A 26,061-nucleotide genomic window follows, 5' to 3' on the forward strand; every position below is an offset into this window, starting at 1 on the left:
GGTTGGGCTGAACTAGTTTTGGAGTGCAGGTAAAATTGGTGATCCTGACTGGACTGTAAACTCCAAATACTGTCTTTGTCCTGCCCACTCGTGCCTTGAGGCTGTGTGGTCATTTTTAAAACTATTTTGTTTTTTGTTATCTGAGAAGACTATGGATAACCGGGGCTGAACTTTAACTATTTTCTTGCCTTGAATACGCCTTCCAAATTCTACGTTTACAAGCATACACCACCACACCTGGCTTTCCTTCAATTTTTCTTTTTTTTTGGATCAATTACAGAAGTAGTTGTTAGCTTCTAAACTGAATATTAAGTAACGGTACCGCAGTCTGTCATTTACAGAGCACTATGTGGCGCTCAGTTTGAGCCTCAGAAGTTCTTCCTAGCAGGGGCTCCGAGGTCACGACCTGGTCTGTTTACGTAGTTAACGGTGCAACCCTTGCAGGCTCAGAGCTTCAAGGAACCCAGTCTTTGGTCTGTGCCCAACTAACGCTCACTCAGTCTGGATGGAGGATTCGGCGCCTCTCTGGAGCACCGTAAGGCGTCCGGCGGAGCACATGCCCGATGCCGTTTCACTCTGGGACTCACAGATCAATTCTCATCAAGGCGCTCATCAATACCAAACTCGTCTGCGGGTGTCTTGGACTGGGCAGGGTCAGTGCTTGAAGGGACAGCCTCTTCCGGGTCGGTATACTGAAGTTGCGCTTCAGCAGAGCCCGGGATAGGACAACGCGCGCCGGCCCGCTTTACGGCAAAGGTGTGCGCGTTTGCGACAGAATGACGCCAGCAAGTTTTGGCGGGAAAAGCTCTGCATTGGGAATCCCGTGGCAGCTGGCAAAGGACTTCTTGTTGAGCAGAGCGCCCCAAAAGTTGGAAAAGGACTCCAGAGAAGGACTCAGAGGTCTTGATTGGTGTGGACAGGCACGGTGAGGGAGTGGTCATGACGACCGGAGAGATGGGAGGGCCTCCCGAAGTGCGGGGTCGAGCTGGTGGCCCGCAGCTCTCCGGGGTAAAGGGACCGGAGCCTCCGGGGTTCGCACAACTTTCCGGCTGTAGGGGTCCCTGCCTTCCGCTGCTCTCAACAGTTTGGCCCCGCCCCCTTCCCTCCGGGTCCTGGGGACACGTGCCGTTGGGGTGGGAATTGGAAGTGAGCGGGTGGGAGGAGGGGCTGCTCGGCGGTAATTACAGTAGTTACTCACACCTCTCTCCCTCCCCCAACCCCGCGCTCCCTGCCGCAACTCCTTCACCGAGAAGCCTTTGTCTGAGCCTCCGATCCCAGCAAATATTGTTTTGCATAAAGGCGGAGGACAAACGTGGCTGAACAGGGTTTGTGATACACAGAACAAAATGCCTGAATTTAGGATCGTGACTTGGGTAGATACGGATGAGATGTAAGGGGAAACCACAAAGTCGTGCGGAATCATGGCAGGAGGCATGGCTCAGTGGCATTACAAGTGAGGAGAGTTTACCCTCATCCCCCTTCATTTTCTGGGATCCTGCATTTTACAGCCGCTGTCTTTGGAGCCATGGCAGTGCCTTTTGTGGAAGACTGGGACTTGGTGCAAACTTTGGGAGAAGGTGCTTATGGAGAGTAAGTTTGAGCCCTCATTTCAATCTTTTATTACATTTATTAGAGCGTGTGTATTCTGCCACAGCGAGCATGTGGAGGTCCGAGGATAACGTGTGGGAGTTGGTTCTCATTAGAGTTCAGAGGACTGAACTTAGATCATCAGGCTTGACAGCAGGTGGCTTTACCTGCTTAACCATCTTGAAGGCCTTCGTAATTTAAATTTTATCTTGTCTGTGAGCTAGCTTTAGTTTTCCGTCTACTCTTTTGAGTACACACTAAAAAAACCTTCATTTCAAGTGGCAAAGGGAATAGATATTTGCATTTGTAAATCAAGGCTCTTAGCAAGTAAAGTTACATATCCACACCCACCCCTCCTTTCTTCTGAGTGGGGATTGACCCTTGGGCGGCACACTTGCTAGGTAAGTGCTCTGTCCCTGAGCAACAGCCCTTGGAACAGTCCTCGGCCTTAAAAACAGCAACAAAAACAAAAACACCCAGATTTCTTCTTTTGTTTTTGTTCAGATCAAAATCTTGTTAAACTGCCTTATTGGCCTTGCACTGTAGCCTCCCAGGTAGGTATTACAAAGCTGCATTAGTCGACCCAGCTTTTTTAAAAAACTTCTTTTCCCTGAATTGTAAGAGTTAAGTTAGTTTTTTCTCTATCAAACCACGAGTCTTAGAATTTAAATAAGATAATGAGAAGTCCCTGGAGGCATCCGGCCTTATTTCAGGTCCTCACACTTGTGTTCCCAGGCTGTGTTCTGTGTCCTTGAGCAAGCTTTATTTGCTTTTGTTTCCTCCTTAATGGTGCCTACCCTGCCTGTACTAGGTAAGAACTTTTTGGAGCTTTAACTGTAGTAATTCACATTTTCTTTTATTTCTTTTGAGAACATGGCAGAACCCATCTCACTTTTTCAATGAAGAAAATGGTGAAGGAAAAAAAATATTTTGGAAAGTTATATACATACATGAGTGTAGGCCAGAAGAAGGTGGGATCCTTCTCAACTGGAATTACAGATGGTTATGAGCATGTGGGTGCCAGGAATTGTGGCCAGGACAGAAAGCAAGTGCCCCTAATTGCTGAGCTATCTCCAGCCAGGTACCCCCATCCTTTTTTTTAGAAATATTTATTTATTTTTATTTTATGTGCATTGATGTTTTGCCTGCACATTTGTCTATGTGAGGGTGCCAGATTTCCAGGAAGTGGAGTTAAAGACAGTCATGAGTCACTATGTGGGTGCTGGGAATTGAACCCATGTCCTCTGGAACAGCAGCTAGTGCTCTTAACCACTGAGCCATCTCTCCAGCCCCAAAATTTAGACTAGTCAAGTGCAGTAGTGAGAAGGGGGGGAAAGTGGAGAACAGGGTTTTTTTTTTTTTTTTTGTGTGTGTGTGTGTGTGTGTGTGTGTGTGTGTTTTGCATCAAACTCCAAGAGTTCTGCCTATCTCTGTTTCTCTGTACTGGGATCAAAGACCTGTTGCTACACCCTGCTTGATCTATTTTTTTGTTTTTAGAGTTTCTTTTTTGTAACTCAGGCTAGCCTTGAACTTGGATCTTTTGCTCTTGTCTCCAGAATGTTGGAGTTATAGGCATGCATCACTAATCTTTTGAAGTTTTAGGAGAAATAGAATTCAGATGTGAAAAAGATGTGAAAATGTTTTAACTCTCTTCTTCTTCTTTTTTTTTTTTTTTAAGAGTTCAACTTGCTGTGAATAGAATAACCGAAGAGGCTGTTGCAGTGAAAATTGTAGACATGAAGCGGGCCATAGACTGCCCAGAGAATATTAAGAAAGAAATCTGCATCAATAAAATGTTAAATCATGAGAATGTAGTGAAATTCTATGGCCACAGAAGAGAAGGCAATATCCAGTATCTATTTCTGGAGTACTGTAGTGGAGGAGAGCTTTTTGATAGAATAGGTATGGAAAAGATTTAAGATAATTATTTTACTGAACGAGTTTATAAATCACATGTATATGTGTGCGCACGCGTGCGGAGTGTGAGTACATGCTCTAGTAGCATGTATTGCTAGAGATAAAACCCAGGGTCTTTCTGTAGACCCTTTAAGTGGTCCACTACTAAGCCATAGTCTCAGTTGTACTTCATTTGTTTATTTGTTAATTAAGTTTTTCAAGACTTATTTTGTGTGCATTGGTGTCTCATCTGTCTCTCATCTGTGTGAGGGTGTTAGATCCCCTGGAATGGGAGTTACAGCTGCCATGTGGGTGCTGGCAATTGAACCTGGGTCCTCCGGAAGAACAGCTGCTCTTCTTAACCAATGAGCTGTCACTGGTGCCCTCAATTGTATTTTTTGGGGTATGTGTTTTCAAGACAATGTTTCTCTGTGTAGTCCTGCTTATCCTGGAACTCACTTTCCAGACCAGGCTGGCCTTGAACCCAGAGGTCTGCCTGCCTCTGCCTCCTGAGTGCTGGGATTAAAGGCTGCCACCGCCCAACTATCTCACCTTATTTTAATGTTAGATAGCTGTTTAATCAGTTTTATTTCTGCGTTGATCATGCAACAGTAAAACTGGACCAATAAGAGGTATTCTTGAGTTTGTAATGTGAGAATTTTATGATTTAAATTTGTTAAGTAGTGAAATTGTACTAGATTTCCTTGTTGGCAGTTGTACTGAAATATTGAGAAACAGGAACTGTTTAGTTTATTTATTTACCTTAGGGTGTTTTAGAGTCTGTACTCTGCATACCTGGTGCTGTAAGAAGCCTGAAGAGGCACCGGATCCCCTGGAGCCATGTGGGTGCTGAGAGTCAAATACTGGTCTTCTGAAAGAGCAGCCAGTGCTCTGAACTGTTACGCCATCTCTCCAGCCCTGAGTTTTGGGTTTAGAAGAAGTAGGGGGAAATGTGAAGGAAACCAATCATTGGAGTTAATATAAGACTAAAATACTTGGTTGCTTTTATGATTTTCCTATGATGTTAGCTAATTTTTACTATTTATCAGCTAGATGGATTTGAGTCACTTAATAATATATTTGTTATTAGACTTGAATCTTTTTTTAGTATAAGTTTGTTTGCTTTAGTACAATATAAATGAGATAATGGAGTAAGAGCCTATATGGTGGATGCCTCAGTATATGTTTTCAGTAGACTATCAATAATTGTTTCCTCCAGAGCCAGACATAGGCATGCCCGAACAAGATGCTCAGAGGTTCTTCCATCAACTCATGGCTGGAGTGGTAGGTACCGTAGCTTCTTACACTGCACTTAAAATTAACACCAGTCATAGGTGAGTTGCTGAGTTCTTCTGTTTCTACCCCACTCAGGTCTATCTGCATGGAATTGGAATAACTCACAGGGATATTAAACCAGAAAACCTCCTCTTGGATGAAAGAGGTAAGATTCCACTTTGTTAATGTTATTTTTTAAGTTAGTCATATAGACCTGATCAGGGCTTTCGCTTTACTGAAATCCTGGAACTCCCCCGCCTTCAAGAAAAGTCTAAGAATTTATGGAAATCTAGGAGATTTCCTGTATTGTCACTGTATTTGGACATCACAAGTCTAATGATATAGTTGTTGATGAGGTAGACAAATACCCGGAATAACGAATGGCTCTGACAGTCCTGCTGCTGCCCTCTTCTGCAATGATTCCTGACCCTTAGGTCCATGAATGTATTATAAATGTATCCACTGGGACTGGGCTCCACAACTCTGCCTTTTGGTTTTCTGTAATGGTCTCATTCTGTTGTATAGGGAAATTTCCTTGATGAGGGGTGAGGCCACACTTACCTTTGGGTAGTAGTTAGGGATTATGCTGGTTTAGGAAAGTGGCAATTGTAGGCTCTCCTCCAAGATCCATGGTTTCCCTAACCCCATGTAGTTCACAAGGTTTCCACTCCTGGGCATGATTTCTATCTTGTTGAGAGGGTCTTAAATCCAATTTGAGCATCAAGGTATCTATACCACGATACTCTTAGGGTAATTGTGCTCCGCTGGTGGTGGCTGTGGTTCATAGGCATCATAGCTGGGTAGAACTGTCGGCTGCTTCCCTCCTTTGGAAGCTTGCATGGTGCCAATAAAGCTTGTCCACAGGAAGGAGGTTTTCAGGTTGCTTCCAGCTCAAGGGGTCTCTGGGCCCTGTGCCTTGTGTATTTAGCCACAAGGACTTGCTTATTTATCTTCTATCTCTGGGGAGCTTCTAAGGGCAGTAGCAGTGTTTTGGGAGTCTCCTGGATACCTTGACTAGCAAAACTTGAAAGAGGACTTCTTATGTCTTGTTGGAGTTTTTGCTGGATGGTCTTATGCGCCTAGAAGGAGAATACCACATTTTTCATACGACATTTTTGTTATCAGTTTGTTGGTTGTTTGCTGAGAGCCTTGCTCTTAACAGGTCTGATGACCTGGGACGGATGTGCGAAGTTGGCAAAACGAAGAACAGTCTGACCACCTGTTTCAGACAAGTGGCCCCGGGTAGTCTGAGCCACTTTTATTTATACAGTTTCAATAGTTTGCATGAACAGTTTTGCAATCATATTGTTTCCTTAAGTTTCTAATAATTACAATAGTTGCCAGTTTGTTCTTATTGCCTTCCCTTTCAGTCCCCAACTTCCCCACCAGTAATCATTACCTACTTGATTCGCAGTTTTAATATTAGAAGCATAAGCAGTATAGTAAGCAACAAAGGAAGAATTCTAACTAGGCACAGCTATAGCTGGAACAGTGTGCCCAGTCGGCAACATTTGCGCTTATAACATCATGCAAAGTGAAGAAAAGTTTTGCCTCTGATGGTTAATGTTTACCTTTAATTAAACCTAAACTCTGCCAATCAACTCATCAGCCGAGGCTGAATCACTACGTTCTATAACTTACACTACTCTATCTCCTGTAGGGGATATACCAGGTTTCTTTATCGTCCTGAAACTATATAACTAAAAGGTTTACTCTTATAGTTGGCACTACTTATTCCTTGTTCTCACATCCCCTTCCTCTCAGCTTCCTACGGCCTTGGCACAGCTGTGGAAATAAGGGCACTGTGGCTTCCATTCCCTGTTCTTAGACTGTTCCATTAACGCTTGGTATTATCTTCATTTGCATTACTATTAGACTCCTGTGTTTAGAATCATTCTCTCAAGGACAATTCTGCAAATATGTAATGTCCTGAATTACTGTTACTCTTTCAAATTCGTCACAAGGTGCATTGGAAAGGCAGCATCCTGCTCTTGAGAATCCTGAATTCAAAGTCACACTTAAAATCAAAGGCTTTAAGAGGTGAATCAGATCCACTGTATATTTTTAACAAGATTCTCCCCCCACCCCACCACCCAGAGGAAAATCATCAAGGGAAAGTTTTCCTAATAGAATAGCCATTTCATGTATGGCTCTAAGAAAGTCAAACTAAAGTAAACCAGCAATAATTTGTGTAAGGAAAGCAAGGAGAGCAGGTAACACATATGCTCTGGGGTCATGCCCAGAATTAGACAGCAAACTACCTATCGGCCTTGCCAGAAATGGGTTAAATTCTCCAGGCCCTGCCAAAAGGAAAACTTGTTCTGCTGTTCTCAGGCCTTGTCCCCTGAAGAAGTCACATGGCTCCTGGCATTTGTTTCTGTTTCCTAGCTATTGTGAACAGAGCTGTAATGAACATGGCTGATCAAGTATCTGTGGAGTAGAATATCAAATCCTTTGGGCATACGCTGAGGGATAACAGCTGGGTCATGCATGCAGTAGGTTTGTTTGTCGTTTTTTAAAAGTTCCCTACACTGATGTCCAGAGTGGCTTGACCAATTTAGAGTTCGACCAGCAGTGACCGAGGGTTCCCTTTTCCTCCCATTCCCACCAGTGTTTGTTGTCAGTTCTTCTTTACCATTGACGGGGTGAGATGAAGTCTCAGAGTTTTGGTTTGCATTTTCCTAACTGCTAAAGACAATGAACATCATTTGAGATATTCCTTAGTCTTTCTCTCTTTGTGAATTCTCTGTTAAGGTCCCAGGACCTTTTTTTTTGACTGGGGAGGAGGATGGATCATTTATTTTTCTCAGTCTTTGTTTTCTGAGGTTTTTATGTATTCTGGATATTAATTCTCTGTTGAGTATGATTGTATATTTTCAGACACACTTATTGTTATTTAACCATCTTACCCTTTCTGCATTTTTCTCCATCCTATTCTCTGTGTGGGTTTTCCCTTTACCCAGCTGATTGTTTCTTTACTTCTGCAGACGCTTTTCAGTTTTATGAAGTCCCACTTTTCAATTATTACCCTTAATTCCTGGGCAAATGGGGATGGATTCAGAAAGTCTTGCAGAGGGTAGGCACTGCCTTTGTTTTCTTCTAGCAGTTTCAGTGTTTGGGGTTTCACATTTAGGTTTTTGATCTATTTTGAGTTATTTTGAGTCAGCTTTTTTGCCAGGTGATAGATAGTCCAATTTCTCTGCACTTGAGCATCTAGTTTTCCCAGCACCAATTATTTTTTGGTGATACTTTTCTTCAGGGTATGTTTTTGGCATCTTTTCAAATACTAAACGACTGAAGCTCCATGTATTTATGTTTAGGTCTTGGTCTACGTGTCTCTTTTTGAGTGAGTTCCACAATGTTTTTATCACTGCACTCTGTAATACAGCTTGAGATATGTAGTTGCAAATCCTCGAGCATTGTTTTAACTATCCAGAGTCTTCTATGGTTACATATGAGTTTTAGGATAGTCTTCTCGATTTCTGTGAAGAATGAGATGGGGACTTAGATTGTAATTGCATTGAATCTGTTAATAGATTTTGGTAAAATGGTCATTTTCATACTGTTCTACCAATCCAGAAGCGTGGAATGTCTTTCCATTTTCTAGAGTCTTTCTCCATCTCTTTCTTCAGAGAATTAAGGATTTTATTATAGAAGTCTTTTACTTCTAGCCAGGCAGTGGTGGTGCACACCTTTAATCCCAGCCCTTGGAAGGCAGAGGCAGGCGGATCTCTGTAAGTTCAAGGCCAACCTGGTCTACAGAGTGCGTTCCAGGAGACACTCCAAAGCTACAGAGCAACCCTTTCTCGAAAAAACAAAAACAAAACAACGACAACAAAAATGTTCTTCACTTCGTTGGTTAGTCAGGTTTTTCTAAGAAACAGTGATAGAATGAACTAATGTATATTTGTATATTAGTAAGGGATTCGTTAGCGTGGCTTATTGTCTGTGGTTCAGTAGTTCAATAATGGCTGTCTCCTGACGGAATGACCTCATATCCAGTAGTTGTTGATCCACAAGATTTGAAGTCTCAGCAGCCCCAGTTTGGTGTTAGAGTCCCAAGGAGGTCCTACAGAGCTGCCAGTTTTCAGTTCATGTTGGAATCCTGAAGAAGTAGGTTCTAACACCAGCTAAAGAAAGGCTTAGGATAGATGAGCTCTGAAAGGCAAAGGCGCGCGCGCGCGTGTGTGTGTGTGTGTGTGTGTGTGTGTGTGTGTGGTGTTTTCCTGCGTTGTGTCTGCACCATGTGCCGGCAGTGCCAGTTGGGAACAGAAGAGGGCACTGAGTCCTCTTAGAACTGCAGCACAGAGGAGCCTAAGCTGCCATGTGGATGCTGGCATTTGAATTAGAATTTTTTGGAAGAGCAGTCAGTGTTTTTAACCACGGAACCATCTCTTTAACCCTGTTCTTTTTTTCTTTCTTCTTTCCCTCCCTCCCTGCCTCCTTCCCTAGTTTGTTTATTTATTTGTTTGTTTTGGGTTTCTCTGTTTGTTTTGGGTTTCTTTGTGTAGCTGTCTTTGTCCTGGAACTTGCTCAGTAGAGCAGGCTGGCCTTGAGTGCAGGATCTCCCAAGTGCTTGGATTAAGCACCATTCAACTATTTTGTTTTTAAATATAACTTTATTAATTTAAGAATTTCATGTAAATGTTAAGCTGAATGTCTGGTAAGTGCATCTTGATTGCATTGTTATTCTTGTATATTTATTTTCTTTCTATTTAGTATTTGTTAGTAAGCTAAAGAAACAAAATCCCATCATAACCTAAAATCTTCCTTTCTGTTCTTTCCTTCACAGACATATTATATCTCTAAATCACATCTCTAAATTTTGAATTCATTTCTGTAGTTTCTAACTTAATATTACATTACAGACACGATGAAACTCAAAAGATGCTATGGTGAGGGCTGGAGAGATGGCTCAGAGGTTAAGGATGCTGACTGTTCTTCTAGGGGTCCTGAGTTCAATTCCCAGCAACCACATGGTGGCTCACAACCATCTACAATGAGATCTGGTGCCCTCTTCTGGCCTGCAGACATACATGGAGGCAGCACACTGTATTGTATACATAATAAATAAAAATCTTTAAAAAAAAAAAGATGCTATGGTGAACCATTAGTATTCAAAATGACTGCTACTTAGAAGTAGTTTGAAGTTGTAATCTCAGTGGTTGGCCTAGATTTTATCATATATAATTATTAAAAAGATAATTACAACCTATATCTCTCAAAGCTAAATATAGGTAGCAAATACACTGGCTATAAGTTATGTGGTGTGAACATTTGTTTGTAACTTAAAATAGAAGAAAAACCTAGTACAAAACACTTATAATGAGATTTGTTATGCTACTAGCACTTCTCTTAGATATCTGATGTCTGTATGAATGCCTAGACCTTGTTTTGTTAACTACTTCCATAGTTTTCATTGTATGAATGTATTTTAAGATCTTGTTACTTATTGATGGATACTTATAATGGATTTATTTCAGTTATTCTTACAGTTGTGAATTTGTGGAATTTCTCTTGTAGGTGGGTATGGTTTTAGCAGTGAGAATTATTAGTTCAAAGAGTGAATATTTCACCCTTTGCTATGGCATTCTATGATATTTGTATTTTCATAGCCCGCATGCCATGGTTTGTTACCACTCTCTCAATGATTTTGCCTACTATTTGCATTACTAACATAGTATCTATTACTTGCATGCAGTGGATATTCATCAGTATGTTGAAACAGAAAGTTTTGTGCAGTTTGTGTGTGATAAAGATGGGAGGATAGAGCGGAAGCTTGTTCTTCTGGCTTGTTTTGACATGGAGTTTCTGCTTGTTTTCTTAAATTTAATGCTTTGACAAGTTCTTGTGGCTTCTCAGTTTTTAGTTTGGTTTAGTTACACCCATATATATTTATATATATATATATATATATATATATATATATATTGCCAACTGACGACAATTGCCATTGAGAAAGCTTTGCTGATGACTTGTTACCTTCCACAGCTGTCTGTGAAGAATTTTGTTCTACCCTCTTTCTAGATTTGTTTTCCAGGAGGGCAGCCACAATATCTTTATTTGACCTGCTGCAAACTGTTTTTTGTGTTGATGGTATTTCTTTAGTTAATAAGATGAGATCTTTGCCAAGTTTAGTATAAACTTGGTGGTATCTTTTTTTTCCTTTATGCATACATAGATTTATTTTGCTGATTTTTTTTTTTCAGGTGAAGAAACTCTACAAGCCTTAAGGAAAACCAATGTTATTTTAAGTAATTCCTATATATTTACAAATTCTTTTAATCTGTGCTGGTCTTATTTTCTTTTGTCTTAGATAATCTCAAAATCTCTGACTTTGGCTTGGCAACAGTGTTTCGGCATAATAACCGTGAACGCTTACTGAACAAGATGTGTGGTACTTTACCTTATGTTGCCCCCGAACTTCTAAAGAGAAAAGAATTTCATGCAGAACCAGTTGATGTTTGGTCCTGTGGAATAGTACTTACTGCAATGTTGGCTGGAGGTAAGGCTGTCTAATTATGAGGAACTTTTCTCTGAAAAGTCAGATTTCTTATACCAAAATAGAAATGAAATAACCTAAGGGAATCTAATTCTGTAATAGAAAGGTTGTGAGCCCAGTCTTTAACGACAGCTCTGCAATAGTATTGTTAGTGTTTAATTACTTTGGGCTACAGTAACAGTACTGTACAGTGAGTGCATTATACACAACACACTTATCTATTTCATACAGATTATGAAGGCTTGAAGTCTGGGTGATGAAGGTGCAAGCATAGCCATATTCTGAGGGCCTCCTTCTTGTAGTTGATCGTCTCACTGAGAGGTCATAAGGAACCAAATCCCACTTTTTATCTTTTTAAGATTTTATTATGTACATATTGTTCTGTCTGCATGTATGTCTGCACACTAGAAGAGGACACCAGATCTCATTATAGATCCCTGTAAGTCATCATGTGGTTGCTGGTAATTGAACTCAGGACCACTAAAAGAGCAGCCAGTGCTCTTAACCTCTGAGTCATTTCTCCAGCCCCGCAAATCCCACTTTTGAGGGCTTTCCTACTTATCCTATCGCCCATCTCTGGGAATGTCAGAGTGAGTGATTGGCTGCAGCATCTTTCCCTTCGTTGATCTCTGACTGGCGAGGTTGGTGTTGCTTTCCTCTCCTGAAGTGGGCTGGGTTGAAGAGGATCACTTTCCTTGAGTAGAGGAGAGTCAGCCTTCAGTCCAGTGTGTTTGAGTAGCTGCAGTCCCTGCTAGAACCTCCAGTCAAGCTCTCACATTCGTTATCTTGGGGTTTAGGATTTCAGGAAAACATTTAGAGGGGAAACATACATTTAACCTGTTATAATTAGCATCTTATTTCTTAACTACCTTGAAACTTGTAACCCAGAGAGAGATTCATTTTCATGAAATATAGCTATTCAATGAAAATCAACACTTATTTTAGAGTTGCCGGAAATTGAAGCCAGAGCCTAACACCTACCAGACAAGTTCTCTGCCACTAAATAACATCTCTAGCCTTCATGTGAAAGAGTAGGTTCCTATGAAACTTAGTATGAAAACCATATTGGAAGAAACTTGTATTCTTTTTATGTATCATTCATTTATTCTTTTGTGTGGTTGTTTTTCCTTGAAATCTTTATTACGTAATTTTGTGAACACTCAGAAAACTGAATCTTGTTTTATTTTTAGAGTTGCCGTGGGACCAGCCCAGTGACAGCTGTCAGGAATATTCTGATTGGAAAGAAAAGAAAACCTATCTCAATCCTTGGAAAAAAATTGATTCTGCTCCTCTGGGTAACTGGTTGTTAAACTGAAAGTATTGATTTTGTGGGTAATAAAGTCTCATGCTAGCTGACTTTACTCTTCCTTCCCTTCCCTGCCCTGCCCTCTCCTCCCTTCTTTTTTTTTCTTTAATGTAAGTGACCCATAGTCCTTTTAGCTAACTTAGAAAATGTAAGTAAAACTTAAGAAAAAAATGGTTGGGTGTAGTGGCACACATCTTTAACTCCCAGCATTCAGGAAGCAGAGGCAGGTGGATCTCTGTGAGCCGGCCTAGCCTACATAGGGAGTTTCAAGCCAGCCAGGACTGCATAGTGAAAAACCTCATCTCAAGAAAGAGCTGGAAGGAGGAAGGAAACAACTCTAATTGTGGCATTGGAAATATCTTTAAAGGTATTCTGATATATGTGCCTACGCTTTCATGTAAAAAATATATATAGCAAATGTATACTATATATGTATATATTAGTTATTAGTATATACGTTTGCAAAAATTAAACCATAGTGCTTATATCTCATAACTCATTTTAGTTTTGATATTCAACATTTCCCATAACAGTAATTACAGGTCTTGATTATACTTTTAAAGGCTGATGGTATTCATTATATGGATATGTCTTACTCTTACTCATCCAGTGTAGAGATTAGGGTTTGGGTTTTTTTTTTCCTTTGTTTTTTTTTCCCTCAAGACAGGGTTTCTCTGTATGACAGCTCTGGCTGTCTTGGAACTTACTCTATAGACCAGGCTGGCCTTGAACTCAGAGAGATCTGCCTGCCTTTGCCTCCTGAGTGTTGGGGAGCCACCACCACCTTGTGAGATTTAGATTTTTTTTTCCTTTAATTTTACTTTTAGTGAAAAGGTATGATAAGTATCATGTTACTTGGTGCTTGTGTGTATCCTTTATTTACTTAAAGATTTTTCCTTCTCCCACAAGCAGAACTGCACAGTATGTTTTTAAGTGTTAAGGGCTCATTTTACAAATATACTTTTTAAAAAGTTTGCACCATTTTATTATTTATTTACATTACTTTTTTGTTGTTATATTTTGAAACAGTGGGTTTCACTATGTATCCCTGACTGGCCCGGAACTCACTGCATTGACCAGGCTGACTTTCATATTCATAGAGATTGGGATTACATTGTATACGCTGTGCCTGGGGAAAGTAATTATTTTTAACCAATAAGTCTGTAACTGATACTGCTTTCTAACTTTTATTTTAAACTTAATAGTGAGTTGCCTACCCCCTTATGTAGCTTATTAACTTTTTCAGTTTGCATAGTTTTTCTTAATCCTTTAGGGATTTTTCCAAAAAGACATTAATATTATTTGACCATTGTGTTTTTTACAGTATTTCCTTAAACTTGGCATTTATTTTGATTGTGCTGATTATTTTGATATGCAGATGTCTTAAATTTTTCATTATCTAAAATCTTGTCTTGTGGTTTCTGTCTTATATTGCCAGGTTTAGAAAGGTCTTTTAAACTCTGATTTTTTTTTTTTTTTTTGGTGTGTGTATGTTTCTATGGTTCGATTTTTATATTTTATTGTTGTTGACTTTGGTTTTGAAATGGTTTCATTTAGCCCAGGCTGATTTCTGAGCTCAACTGTGTAGTAATGACCCAGATCTTCCAGTCTCTACCTCCAGAGTCTGGCGTTCAGATGCTAACGTCTGATAATAAGATGCCTTTTGTTTTTGGAGACAAGGTCTATGTTAGCCCATGCTGGCCTGAAACTCAGGCGGGACCTGACTGTGGCGATCCTTTCAGTCTCCTGAGTGCTGGGACTACAAGCTCGAGTCACTTTGCCTTCCTTGTTTACATTCTTTCTTGATGCTGGGAATTGTATGAGTTCTTTTTAAAATTAATCTATATGTCCCGGGCTGGCTCCGTCCTTAAACATCCTGCTGTGTATCTCAAGTGTGCCACAGTCTGGCTTTAGTGTCATTTAGGTTTGGCCTAATCTGCTTAACTCTTTTACAAATGCTGTCTTGTTTGTTTTCAGCTTTGCTTCATAAAATTCTAGTTGAGAATCCATCAGCAAGGATTACCATCCCAGACATTAAGAAAGACAGATGGTACAACAAGCCACTTAACAGAGGTAAAAGAAAAAAAAGTATGCTCATTTTCCTGTGTGAAACATACTTAACAAAATACCACAAACCCATATCTTGACTCTGGTTTGCCCAAAGGAAGATTTTAATATCTAATAGGAAAAGCAAATTCGAAATTAATTTTATTCATTAACAACTAAAAAGAATGCTGTAGCTCAATGCTTTGACACAGTCTCATGAAACAAGACTTTTCTTCATAAGGAAATGACATGAAGTCTAAATTTTGAAGATTAAAAGGAGCTAGCAGGCAAGGCATTTTTGTTTAGTTTTGTTTTTTCAAGATAGGGTTTTTCTGTAGCTTTGAAGCCTGTCCTGGAACTAGCTCTTGTAGACTAGGCTGGCCTCGAACTCACAGATCTGCCCGCCTCTGCCTCCCAAGTGCAGAAGCAGTAGCATTTGGACAAATCTTAGGTTTTGTACATTGAGTGTATTTGAAGAATTTGAAAAAGGTCAGCTCGCTGGGACATGATTTTGTGTTTCTTGTTCATCTTGGTGTTTTTTTTTTTTTTTGGAGCTGAGTAAACTTTCCGTGTGTGTGAACTAAGCTTCAGATATCAATTATGGGGAATTTAAACCATATTAAGCTATGCCTGAGGAATGCTATTTAGATGGAAGGTGGAAACAAAGAAACAGAAAAAGCACCAAAAGGTGGATGAAACATTTGTAGAATGTGAGTTATTGGAGACTAGGAATGTTCCATTACAGTAGAGGTTCTGTTGGATGGTTAATGACACGAAGGTTTAACCTTTCCTTTGGAGTCTATGATCTGGTAGTGATCTTAGTAGACTGTTTCCATGGAGAGTATTGACTGAATTCTAGACTCCATAATCCAGTGATGATGCTGTAATAGACCAAGAGTCAGAGAAAATTGGGTTAGACAGTGCCAGTAAAATGTTTTACAGGCAAATGAGGAATTTATCTTTAGTTCTTCTGTGATTTCTTTTTTTTTTTTTTTTTTTTTTTTCACCTTGTTCTGTTTGAAATCCAGTTCATCCAGAGGATGTTGTGGATGTTTTCTTCCCTCACCTTCATGCCCTCGGGTCAGGAAGAGGAACAAGTGTCTTCCTGATGGTTCACTATCACTTTATCTTCTGTTCATCTCAAGTTCTTTCCCCTCCGGGAAAGATCTCATCACAGTGTGCTACCCACAGTTCCTACATTATTACAGTCATTAAAATTCCTGCCTTACTACCATTGTCTCCAACGAGACAAATGGTGCTGTGCTTCCGCCCAGGTTTAGCTTCACTGTGTAGCCCACACTGGATTGTTCTAGGAGCCTGAGTGCTAAAATTACAGGCCTATGCTTCCGTGCCACCATGCTAAGTGTTCATGGAGCTTGGCAAGTTAAATATTCATTTAGATGATCTTATCAGTATCCTGATTTCATAAATCCTTGAGTCATCTTTAGACATTTTGCTGTGATTGCCACTCTAGATTATTTCTGGCTTCTCCCCCTCCCACCCCTCTTTTCCTCCCCATGGCTTCATCAATCCTTTGACTGTTACTGAACTTAGAATCTATTACTCTATTAATTCTGCATTTGACTGGTTGTTATCTCCCTGGAGGCTCACTGGTGAGATTCTGGAATGGTTTTTCTTTCTTTTTGTTTTTTGTTTTTCGAGACAGGGTTTTGCTGTAGCTATCGAGCCTGTTCTGGGCCTAGCTCTTATAGATCAAACTGGACTCGACCTCACAGAGATCTGCCTGCCTCTGCCTCCTGAGTGCTGGAATTACAGGTGTGTGACACCACTGCCCAGCTTGAAAAATACTTTTTAATTTACTCTAAAGGAAAGGGGAACGAGTAAAAGAGCATCAGGATTAGGGTTTCTGAGGAAGGTGTGGGCGCGCGTGTGCATGTACACATGCGTGTACGTGCATTGTGTGTGTCTGTGTTTTGAGGAAGGGGTGATGGACCCATAATACACGTATCAAGTGTAATATTTGAGGGGAGGATGCAACGAGAACGAGAGGCTTAAATAAGTTATTTGTAGATTTGGTAGTGTCATTCTGAGTTACTTCAGGTCTGTTGGCATTTTTTCTAAAAGGAGGATCGTATATCATGCTAAATAATGATGAAGTAGAGGGTAGTTTTGATAATTCAGAAGAGAAAGTTTGAAATAATCCTTTTTGAGGAAATGTGCATAAGAAGTGGCCTGGACTGTCACAGTCCCGCTGAGGAATGGGAGTTTAAAGTGACTTCATTTTCTGTGTCGCGACTGTTCTTGGTAAAGTGTCTTCAAGGGAACAGAGTATCGGATAGAGAAGATTTAGTATTTGCTGTCATAATCATGAGTTATTTAAAAATTTTAAAAGTTCTAGTTATTTAGCTAGTCCTTTGTTGACTATCATGTTACCCATTAAAGATGTTATTAAAATTGTGGCCTCAGTGAAACACTAATGTAACATTTCTTATAAAATTGTTTAAGAAAAAAAACTATATTATTTTATGTTCAGTAAATGGGTTTAGATGTGGCTCTAATGGATTTAGATGGGTTTAAATGGGTTTAGATGTGCCAGTTGGTTTAGTTAATACTTTCATAGAAGATTTGTGTTTATTCCTTTTTAGGAGCAAAGAGGCCCCGAGCCACTTCAGGTGGTATGTCAGAGTCTTCTAGTGGATTCTCTAAGCACATTCATTCCAATTTGGACTTTTCTCCAGTAAATAGTGCTTCCAGGTAAGAATTACTAAAGTTCAGTAATTTTTTTTTTTTGTTTTTGAGATAGGGTCTTACTTGACTGAACTAGAACTTGGAAGTGCAAACTGGTCTTGAACCTGTACTAATCCTCCTGTGTCTGCTTCCTGAGTGCTGAGATTTCAGGGGCGCACCACCATGCATTGGCAGATTAAGTTTTTTTTTTTAATGCAATTATTCCCCATAACGAATAAAACATGTATATATTTAACTTAATAATATAAGTAATTTCACTAAAGTGGGAATGAGTGTATGATATAAGAAAGGCCTGGTGGACTTTATTTAAAGACATTTTAGTCTAACACTGTAGCACACATACACTTACAATCAAAGATAACTGCTAATTGAGAGGCTGAGGTAGGAGGATGGACAGGTTCCAGGCCAGTCTAAGTAGCAAGATACAATCTTGTCTCAAAACAAACAAAACAAAGCAAAAAACAAAAACTGCCGCCAAATAAATAGTTAAAAAGAATGAAATAACCTTAAAATCAGAGAATTAAAGACTTGCTTTTCTTTTGTCTTATTGTCTCAGTGAAGAAAACGTGAAATACTCTAGTTCGCAACCAGAGCCACGAACAGGGCTTTCCTTGTGGGACACCGGCTCCTCCTATGTTGACAAGCTGGTCCAAGGCATCAGTTTCTCCCAGCCCACATGTCCTGATCATATGCTTGTAAACAGCCAGTTACTTGGTACCCCTGGCTCCTCACAGGTAAGGAACTTAATCTTTCAGATAAATAACTGTTGCCTTTTATTTTTGTTGTCTTAAATCTTAGGTATATGGGATTAATACTTTTAGTGATACATATTATTTGGATAAGGAAGAAATAATTAGAGGAGGCCTTTATGGGTGAGAGTCCTAAGTGAAGGAGAAGCATTTCAGACTAACTGCTGTAAACTGGTCACATGGTTCTAGTGAGCTTTCTTTGTTGTGTAGAACCCCTGGCAGCGCTTGGTCAAAAGAATGACACGCTTCTTCACCAAACTGGATGCAGACAAATCCTACCAGTGCCTGAAAGAGACCTTTGAGAAGCTGGGCTATCAGTGGAAGAAGAGTTGTATGAATCAGGTATGTTTCTTTAGTTTTCAGTATTTTTTTTAAAACCATAGAAAATTAAATACTTGAGTAAAAGGTATCAGTAGTCAATGAGTATTTTGAAAATAAAAGTAATAAATTTGAAAAAGAAACAGTTGAAGGTTTTGAGATTTGTTTTTTTCTGTCTAAAACCTCTAAAGTTGGTATTTTTATATTTAAGCTGCAGCTGATGATGTCCTTACCTCTTTACTGGTTTTGGCCGTAGCTTTTCTTTCACCCCAGTCATCTTGTCCCAGCGTCTTTCTAGTCTGTGGGCTGGGGACTGAAGTGGGAGTTGTCATATCTCCAGACCTTCACTGTTGTCTCATTGTTATTACAATTTTCCAGCCTAGATACAGCTTTTTGTTTTGATTTTTTTTCTTGTACTGTGATAATCTGGTTTTCTTTCTCGTATGTGAGATTGATTGACTGCAGTATTGGGGATTGACCTCAGGCCTTGTACTTGTTGGGCTACACCCCCAGTCTTCATTATATTCCTGTTTCTTTTGATTGTTTCTTTCAGTTCTGCTTTGCGAAATGTCTTCCTTTTTTACTAAAAGTTCACTTAGACTTAAGTTCTATTTACAGGTTGGTTTAGACTGGATTCAAACGTGCCCATTGGAGAGAGATATAGCAGTCTTTTTTTGTTTTTAGATTTATTTATGCTTATGTGTACATGCATGTGTCTGTGTGCATGTATATGTCATTGCCTGTGAGGTATCAGATGCTCTGGAGCTAAAATTCTAGGTGATTGGGAGCCTCCTGACTTGGGTGCTGGGAATGGAACTCAGGTCCTCTGGAAGAGTGAGTGTCAAGTGCTCTTAACCTGCACTGACTCTCTAGCCTTGTAATTTATAGTGTTCTTCATGCCTCTCTTGTCATGCAAGGATTGTAGTATGACCTGTTGATTTAGAGGTTTTGTTAAGAGTATTTTCTACTCATGTATATATGTAGCTTGAATTTACTATTACTGCCTTAGGTTACTGTATCAACAACTGATAGAAGAAACAACAAGTTGATTTTCAAAATAAATTTGGTAGAAATGGATGAGAAGATACTGGTTGACTTCCGACTTTCTAAGGTATTCCTTATATGTTTTACTTATAGTGTTTTTTTCCCTATGGAACTATTTCTGTGGATTTTTAAATGGTTTTATTTTTAAATGCAGCAGTCTACCCCCTCAGCACTTCTGCTTCTTGGGTTTTTTTAGGTTGAGCACAGTTCTGATTAGCTTAATGAGTTCTTAAGCAGTCTTACCCCTATTTTCCAACTAGAACCTCAATTTTCCTTTTGCCTAGAGTAAATATCTTATGCATATATTTTTGTTCAGGCTATATATATTACTTGCCTAATACTAATTTTGGCTTTAATATTGACTGTCAGTATTTCATGCCTTTTATTTGGGAGTCATAGTTACTTAGTAATGGCTCCAAAGTATAAAGGTAATAATGCTGGCAATTTTATTCTAGAATATTGTTACAATTGTTCTATTTTACTACTAATTATGTTCCTTTTACTATGCTATATTTACAGATTAAACTGTATCATAGCTGTGTATACAAAGGGATGCACATGGCATATAGGCCATGTAAAATTTAATTCTGTGTGGTTTCAGACCCTCACAGAAAGTTTTGAAGTATAGCCACATGAATATGTGACTAGTTATTTGGCATTTATAAATATTCTGTAACTTGCTTATTTTTATTTAGTATTATAAGCTTTGACTTTTGCCATCTATTTTTCTAATATATCTTTTGATTGTTTCTCTCTCTCTCTCTCTCTCTCTCTCTCTCTCTCTCTCTCTCTCTCTCTTTCCTGACACCTTCCTTAGTATAAGAATCTTGAGGGACTGGTATAGTGGCATTTCATTTGTATTTTTAATAAATAAAACTTGATTGAGCATCAGAAAAGTAAAACAGCCACACTGGCCAGTCTTACAGATCAGACAGCAATGACACATGCCTTTAATCCCAGTAGCCACACTAGCTTGCCTTAGAAACCAGGCGATTGTGGTGCACGCCTTTAATCGCAAAACTAGAGAGGATAATAAGACAGGCTTAGTCTCATTCTGAGATTCCTGGAGGCAGGATAACCCTTTTTTGGACTGAGGTTAAGGTAAGAGCCAGGGGCTGGCTGGTGTGCTTTTCTGTTCTTCAGGTCGAACCCCAGTTTCTCATGCTTCAGACTGGGGAAGCAGTGCAGTTTTTCGAGTGCTTGCTTGGCGTGCACTCTCAGTTGGATCGCCAGCACCAGGTAGAGCTAGGTGTGGCAGTGGATGCCTGTATTCCCAGCACCCAGTATGAGGAGGATCCGAAACTCACTGCCATCTGTGGCTACACAGCTAGTTTGAGGCCAGCCCTGCATGGGACTTTGTTCCCCCTGAAAAATTGGTTTTACTTTTTTGATAACGTACAGAAAAGTAAGAAATAAAAGAATAAAGAGTAAAGAAAATAATTACACTTCTCAATAGTTATCATTCATATTACTTTGGAATACTCAAATTATTTTGATTAATATATAATATCTCTGTTTAGTAAAAGTTATGACTTTAAAAAGCTTGCACATTATAATGTAGTGGAACTCATTAATTTTGTGATTAATATTATGATTTTACTCACCTATTATTGTTAGTTTTAAAGCCTATTCTTTATAAAACCAAATCAATATAATGTCTGTTTCCTGAGAGTTTATAGTGGCTCAAGAGATGGTTGAAAAATAATTCACATTTTTTTCTGTTGGAGATTAGTTGCAGTATTCTTTTCTAGATTCTTGCTATGTAATTAAATTATGAAGGCTTCTCCTGTATTGAAACTGTTGTCGTGACCAAGTTTAGTGGCATTTTTGTGATAAAACTGTGACAAGACTTGAGTGTGGCGTTTTAGTTCACGAAGTCCACTGCTTATGGAAAGTGATTGGTGTAGGTCCAAAGGTACTAACCCTTGCAACAGAAAAAACTATTCTACTTTCTCTGCTCAGTTTGATGAGAAAGTGAAGAGCGCATAAGCAGGTGAGAGTTACTTATGCAGCCATTTCCACCATAATATTTGGTCTTCACCAGTGACTGGACTCAGGTTACATTTAATACATTATTAATGAAGAACCCATAGATTTTATAATAGCCTGCTCGAATAAGTCAAAATACTACAGATTTCAATGGAATGAATAACTAAGCTGGAGTTGCCCATATCTGCAGTCAGTATTCTCAGAAGACAGGAGGGAAAAAAGAAGACTTGAGGGGATGCCTCAGATATGCCTGATCTGGACATATCTAAGGGTGTTTGTTTCTACTTACCAGGACTGAGAATATGATCTTTTGACAAAATCTTTTTTTATATTTTTAAAATATTATTCCTAAAATAGGGTGATGGATTAGAGTTCAAGAGACACTTCCTGAAGATTAAAGGGAAGCTCAGTGATGTTGTGAGCAGCCAGAAGGTTTGGTTTCCTGCTACATGATGAAGCTCTCCGCCCTGGGGATTCCTGGTGAATATAGTGCTGCTATGTTGACATTATTCTTCCTAGAGAAGATTATCCTAGTCTGCAAACTGCAAACAATAGATTTTGAAGAGTTCTCTTCCTACTACCCAACATATTCCCGATTCTTAGTATGTTTTGCATACAAATAATACTGTATCTTAATTGTATGTAATACTTTGGGGATGGATCAAGTTCATTAGGTATTTCTCCATCTGTGTTTAAGTTGTCTGAATTTGAAACCTATCTGGTAGTAACCAAGGTATATCAAGGGATACATGAGTTTCACTTCTGAAAAAAAAAATTAGATCATTTTGTTTCATCCTAAGAAAACATATTTTCTCTGCTATTTAATTGCAAGGATGAATAAACAAAGACCATGTATAGTTGGTTGGTCCATGAAGTGAGGCCTGCTACAAAAATTGTATCTCAAGATATGTTCTGTATTTTCAGTTTGGGTGTAAGTGCCGCACAAGGGCTTGACCTATTTCAGTTATTTAAAGCTGTTTTGAATTATAATGATTAAAATTGCAGGTTTTTTTTTTACCCCCTCCTCCCCCCGGTGCCTAATATAATAAAGTACTGGTTGGTCTTTCCAGCAGTTGACCCTAAGCTCCAGTGTTTACCCTACATTAGAAATTACACACATCTTTTTACACAGCCATATTTTAGCTGTACTCTAGAAATAAATCTAGTTTCAAAATTATTATCTAGCTTAGTAAACTTCTTGGTCATCAAGTTTCCAGATGACACTGGCTTAAAAAGGGGGTGGCGGAGAAAGGAACACAAGAATAGGCCTGATTCTTCTTCCTCGCCTTTTAGATTCACTAAAACTTTGTTTTGTTCATAAAATGTGCATTAAAATATGAATTATATGATTGGGGTCCTGTATTCCTTTTTGTAGCTAAATTACAATCTTAATTAGTCTGAAGCTAAGAACACTCGAAATTTTATGGCTAAAGTTTATTACATATTGGTATATGCTGGCATGCTTGCCTCTCCTATACACAGATGTAAATCTAAACCTAATTTATTCAGTCTGCTGCTTACCACTTTTTTAAAACAGGTCATCTTTTTAAGATTGCCATTTGTTCCTTGGTAGTTTTCTAGAAAAGCTGTCAGAATTATCCTCCTAAAGTGTAACTCAGATCCCCGTCCGACTCCCAATAGTTCAGCCTTTCATCATGCTTAAGATTCCAAGTTTGCTCTGAGCCATACAGTTCTTTGTGATTGTCTTCTTCCTCTGATGGGATGTGGTACTGTCTCCAGAGCCTGTATCTATCAAATCATGACTCTGCTCCCTGCTGGCCCTTTGTACCCACCATTTTGCTTTTTGTCTCCATTAATTTGAATTGTTCTGTATTTCACATAGAATTGTTTATTTTCATGCTTTATCTATATAATGACATAAATCAGATTTTATTCCTTTCTGTGACTAATATTCCACTGTGCACGTGTGTGCATAGTATGCGAGTGTGTGCACACATAGTAACTCTTTCATATCATGTATGTTTGGATTGTTGCCACTTTTTGCCCACTGTAAACGACACTGGTGTGAACATGAATATATAAATAATCTGCTCAAGTCTGTTTTTAATTCTTTTGTGTGTACCGAGAGGTAGAATTACTAGGTCATGTGATAATTGTGTTTTTAATATTTTCAGGCACTGTAATATTGTTTGTCATAGAGTAGCTTTGTAAAGTTGAACAATATTTGTATAATATTTTTTGGGGGGAGGTTTTCAGAGAGACAAGATTTCTCTATATAACAGTCCTGGTTGCCCTGGAACTCACTCTGTAGACCAGGCTGGCCTTGAACTCACAGAGATCTATCCGCCTGCCTCTGTGTCCCAAGTGCTGGGATTAAAAGTGTGTGCCACCACCACCTGACAATCTATTTAAAATTAATAACAGCTATTCTTTTTTTTAAAAAAAGAGATAAGTTCTCACTGTATAGCAGACTGACCTTTGAACTCACTGTTTATCTTAGGTTGGCTCTTTTCCCCTCCTGCTTTAGTGGCCCAAGCACTGGGATATTGTAGTACACCTAGCCTCACTTGACTGCAACAGAATAGCTATATTACAGCTGCATTGTCCTTCCCTTGTAATTTTATTAATATAAAAATTCTATCTTTAAATGTTGTATGCACACTACAATAAATCTATGTTTTGTTTTATTATTTTTTTTGTTGTTCTTTTGAAGCAGGATTTCATGTAATCTAGGCTGACCTTTAATTTGCTGTATGTGAATGCATGACTTTGAATTCCTCATCTTCCTGTCTCTACCTCCCAAGCTGGGATTACAGATGTATGGTACCATGCTTGCTTTTACTTGGAGGGACAACTGATCAACATCTTCCACATACTTGGCTTTTAAATAATTGTTGTTGTTACATTTTTGTTATTGTTGGTATCCAACCTAGGGCCGCATTCACGCCAGGTAAGCATTTTATCATTGAATTGTATCCTTAAACTAGGATTCTTAGAGTTATCTTTCCAGAGGTCTTTCTATCATGATTCCTTACTGTTGTCTAGTATCCTTTCATTTCAAATTGAAGGGCCATTTTCAGCATTTCTTACATAGCAGGTATAGTTAAAATTTGCTTCTTTAGTCCATCCTCTGTGAATGTTAATTTGCCTTCATTTCTAAGGGGCAGTTTTGTTTTATCAGACACAATTTTCAGTTGATAGTCTTCAGTCATTTTTTTTTCTTTCAGTAATGTATATATTACTGCCTTTTGACCTACAAGGTTTCTGCTGGAAAATTAATAATATTTTTTTAAAAAATGATTTTTGAGGTAGGGCTCTATGTGGCCCATGGTGACCTGGGCCTCAGTGATAGTTCACGCCCACACTAAACTTGCAGTTCTTCTGCCTCAGCTTCCAGTGTATACCACCATATCCAGCTCTTCCTCTCCCCCTCCCCCACCCTGAGCTTCAAACCTCAGTTCTTTATTGTAAATTTTATACAAAGAAAATGATTCTTTTTTTCTTGCCACAGGTTCATCATTACATGGGCAAAGCAGTTCACAAGAAGTATAAAGATTCTTTGAAATCAGAACATCATCATTTATTACGACATTTTCCCAGTTCCCAAACCCCATGCTACCACTATATTCTTAGTTCTTAGCTGGGTTAATCATAAAACAACTTCTGAGGCTTTCACCTCAGAAGCTAACTACCTGCATTTACAGAAGCATAGTTCAGTGGGCTTTACTCCATTGTCGTACCTTTCCCATTGCTGGTCCTCACAATTCAGATATTGATTTATGAGGCCATAGGCTGGCAGCCCTACAGCCCTAAGTTCTCAGAAACTTTATTCATCATCGCTACATTCCTTTCCGTTTGAGTATAATTCTTTTGCCAAATTTTATAAGTAAGCAAAGAACAATTTCTGCATTTTTCCCAAATTTCCCCAGTTCTTTGATCAGCCAGGTTTTTTTCTCATAACCTGCTGTACAGCTTCAGTGCCAGCCTGCTCTGTTAGATCAGGAAGACACATATTATCATGCAACACATCCATATTTTCAGAAGCCACTGGTTCAGAAAGAGAAAAAGAACATGAAGACAAGTATGCTAGTAGAATTACTATAACCAGAATCATCTGTAACATTGCCAAATGAGTATGCAGGCGCTATAGAAACAGTCCTCAGGGCACATAGGTGCTTCCTCCCTGGCCCTTAAGTAACACTCATTTAGTTGCCACTGGGTTACCTGGAGGAAATTGCTTTCTGCATCTCAAGAACTGCTCTTGGAGGGCGCTATGCTTTGCTGTCTCCAGCACAAGACTCCCTTTTTTTCCTTGTCTTTATTTTTTGATAGTATTTTGACAATATATGTGTCTTGGTTTTTGGTTCTCCTGGGTTATCCCCCCTAGAGTTCATTGAGTTCCCTGTGTTTGTAGTTCCATGTCTGTCTTCTGATGTGGAAGAATTTCATTCGAATGCTCTCTGTCCATTGTTAGTTGCTGGTGGGATTCCACAATACTAATAATTGCTTGACAGTGTCTTTTAAGTCAATTAAATTGTTTACTTCAGCGTTTTCCCAATTTCTTAGACTCACTTTTAAGTGGCCTGTCTTTAGAGTTGCTGATGATGAGATAGGAATGTGGGTCAGTGGTGGAACACCTGCCTGACGATGGAAGTCTTAGACTTAATCCTCAGAACTGA

At 39.2% G+C, this 26,061-nt stretch overlaps 1 protein-coding gene across 3 annotated transcripts; it reads left to right on the forward strand.

Moving 5' to 3' along the window:
• Positions 1-761: 761 nt before the first annotated feature.
• On the forward strand, positions 762-24,072 carry Chek1 (checkpoint kinase 1). Of its 3 annotated transcripts, none has more exons than XM_087905729.1 (13): positions 762-900; positions 1,509-1,590; positions 3,266-3,489; positions 4,703-4,767; positions 4,855-4,924; positions 11,075-11,263; positions 12,451-12,555; positions 14,544-14,639; positions 17,219-17,327; positions 17,878-18,055; positions 18,281-18,412; positions 19,398-19,499; positions 21,779-24,072. In XM_087905729.1, exons 1-13 carry the CDS (start codon positions 777-779, stop codon positions 21,872-21,874), a joined length of 1,572 nt encoding a protein of 523 aa, XP_087761855.1. In that variant the 5' UTR covers positions 762-776; the 3' UTR covers positions 21,875-24,072. The 3 variants fall into 3 exon arrangements, with proteins under 3 accessions (XP_087761855.1, XP_087761854.1, XP_048304885.3); XM_087905728.1 differs by having other exon boundaries at positions 786-925; XM_048448928.3 differs by lacking the exon at positions 762-900 and adding an exon at positions 2,092-2,141 and having other exon boundaries at positions 1,574-1,590.
• The last annotated feature ends 1,989 nt before the right edge of the window (positions 24,073-26,061 follow it).

The sequence above is a fragment of the Myodes glareolus genome, chromosome 4 (genome assembly GCF_982192425.1).
Source record: "Myodes glareolus chromosome 4, mMyoGla1.1, whole genome shotgun sequence".
In the NCBI taxonomy this organism is placed as follows: Eukaryota; Metazoa; Chordata; class Mammalia; order Rodentia; family Cricetidae; genus Myodes; species Myodes glareolus.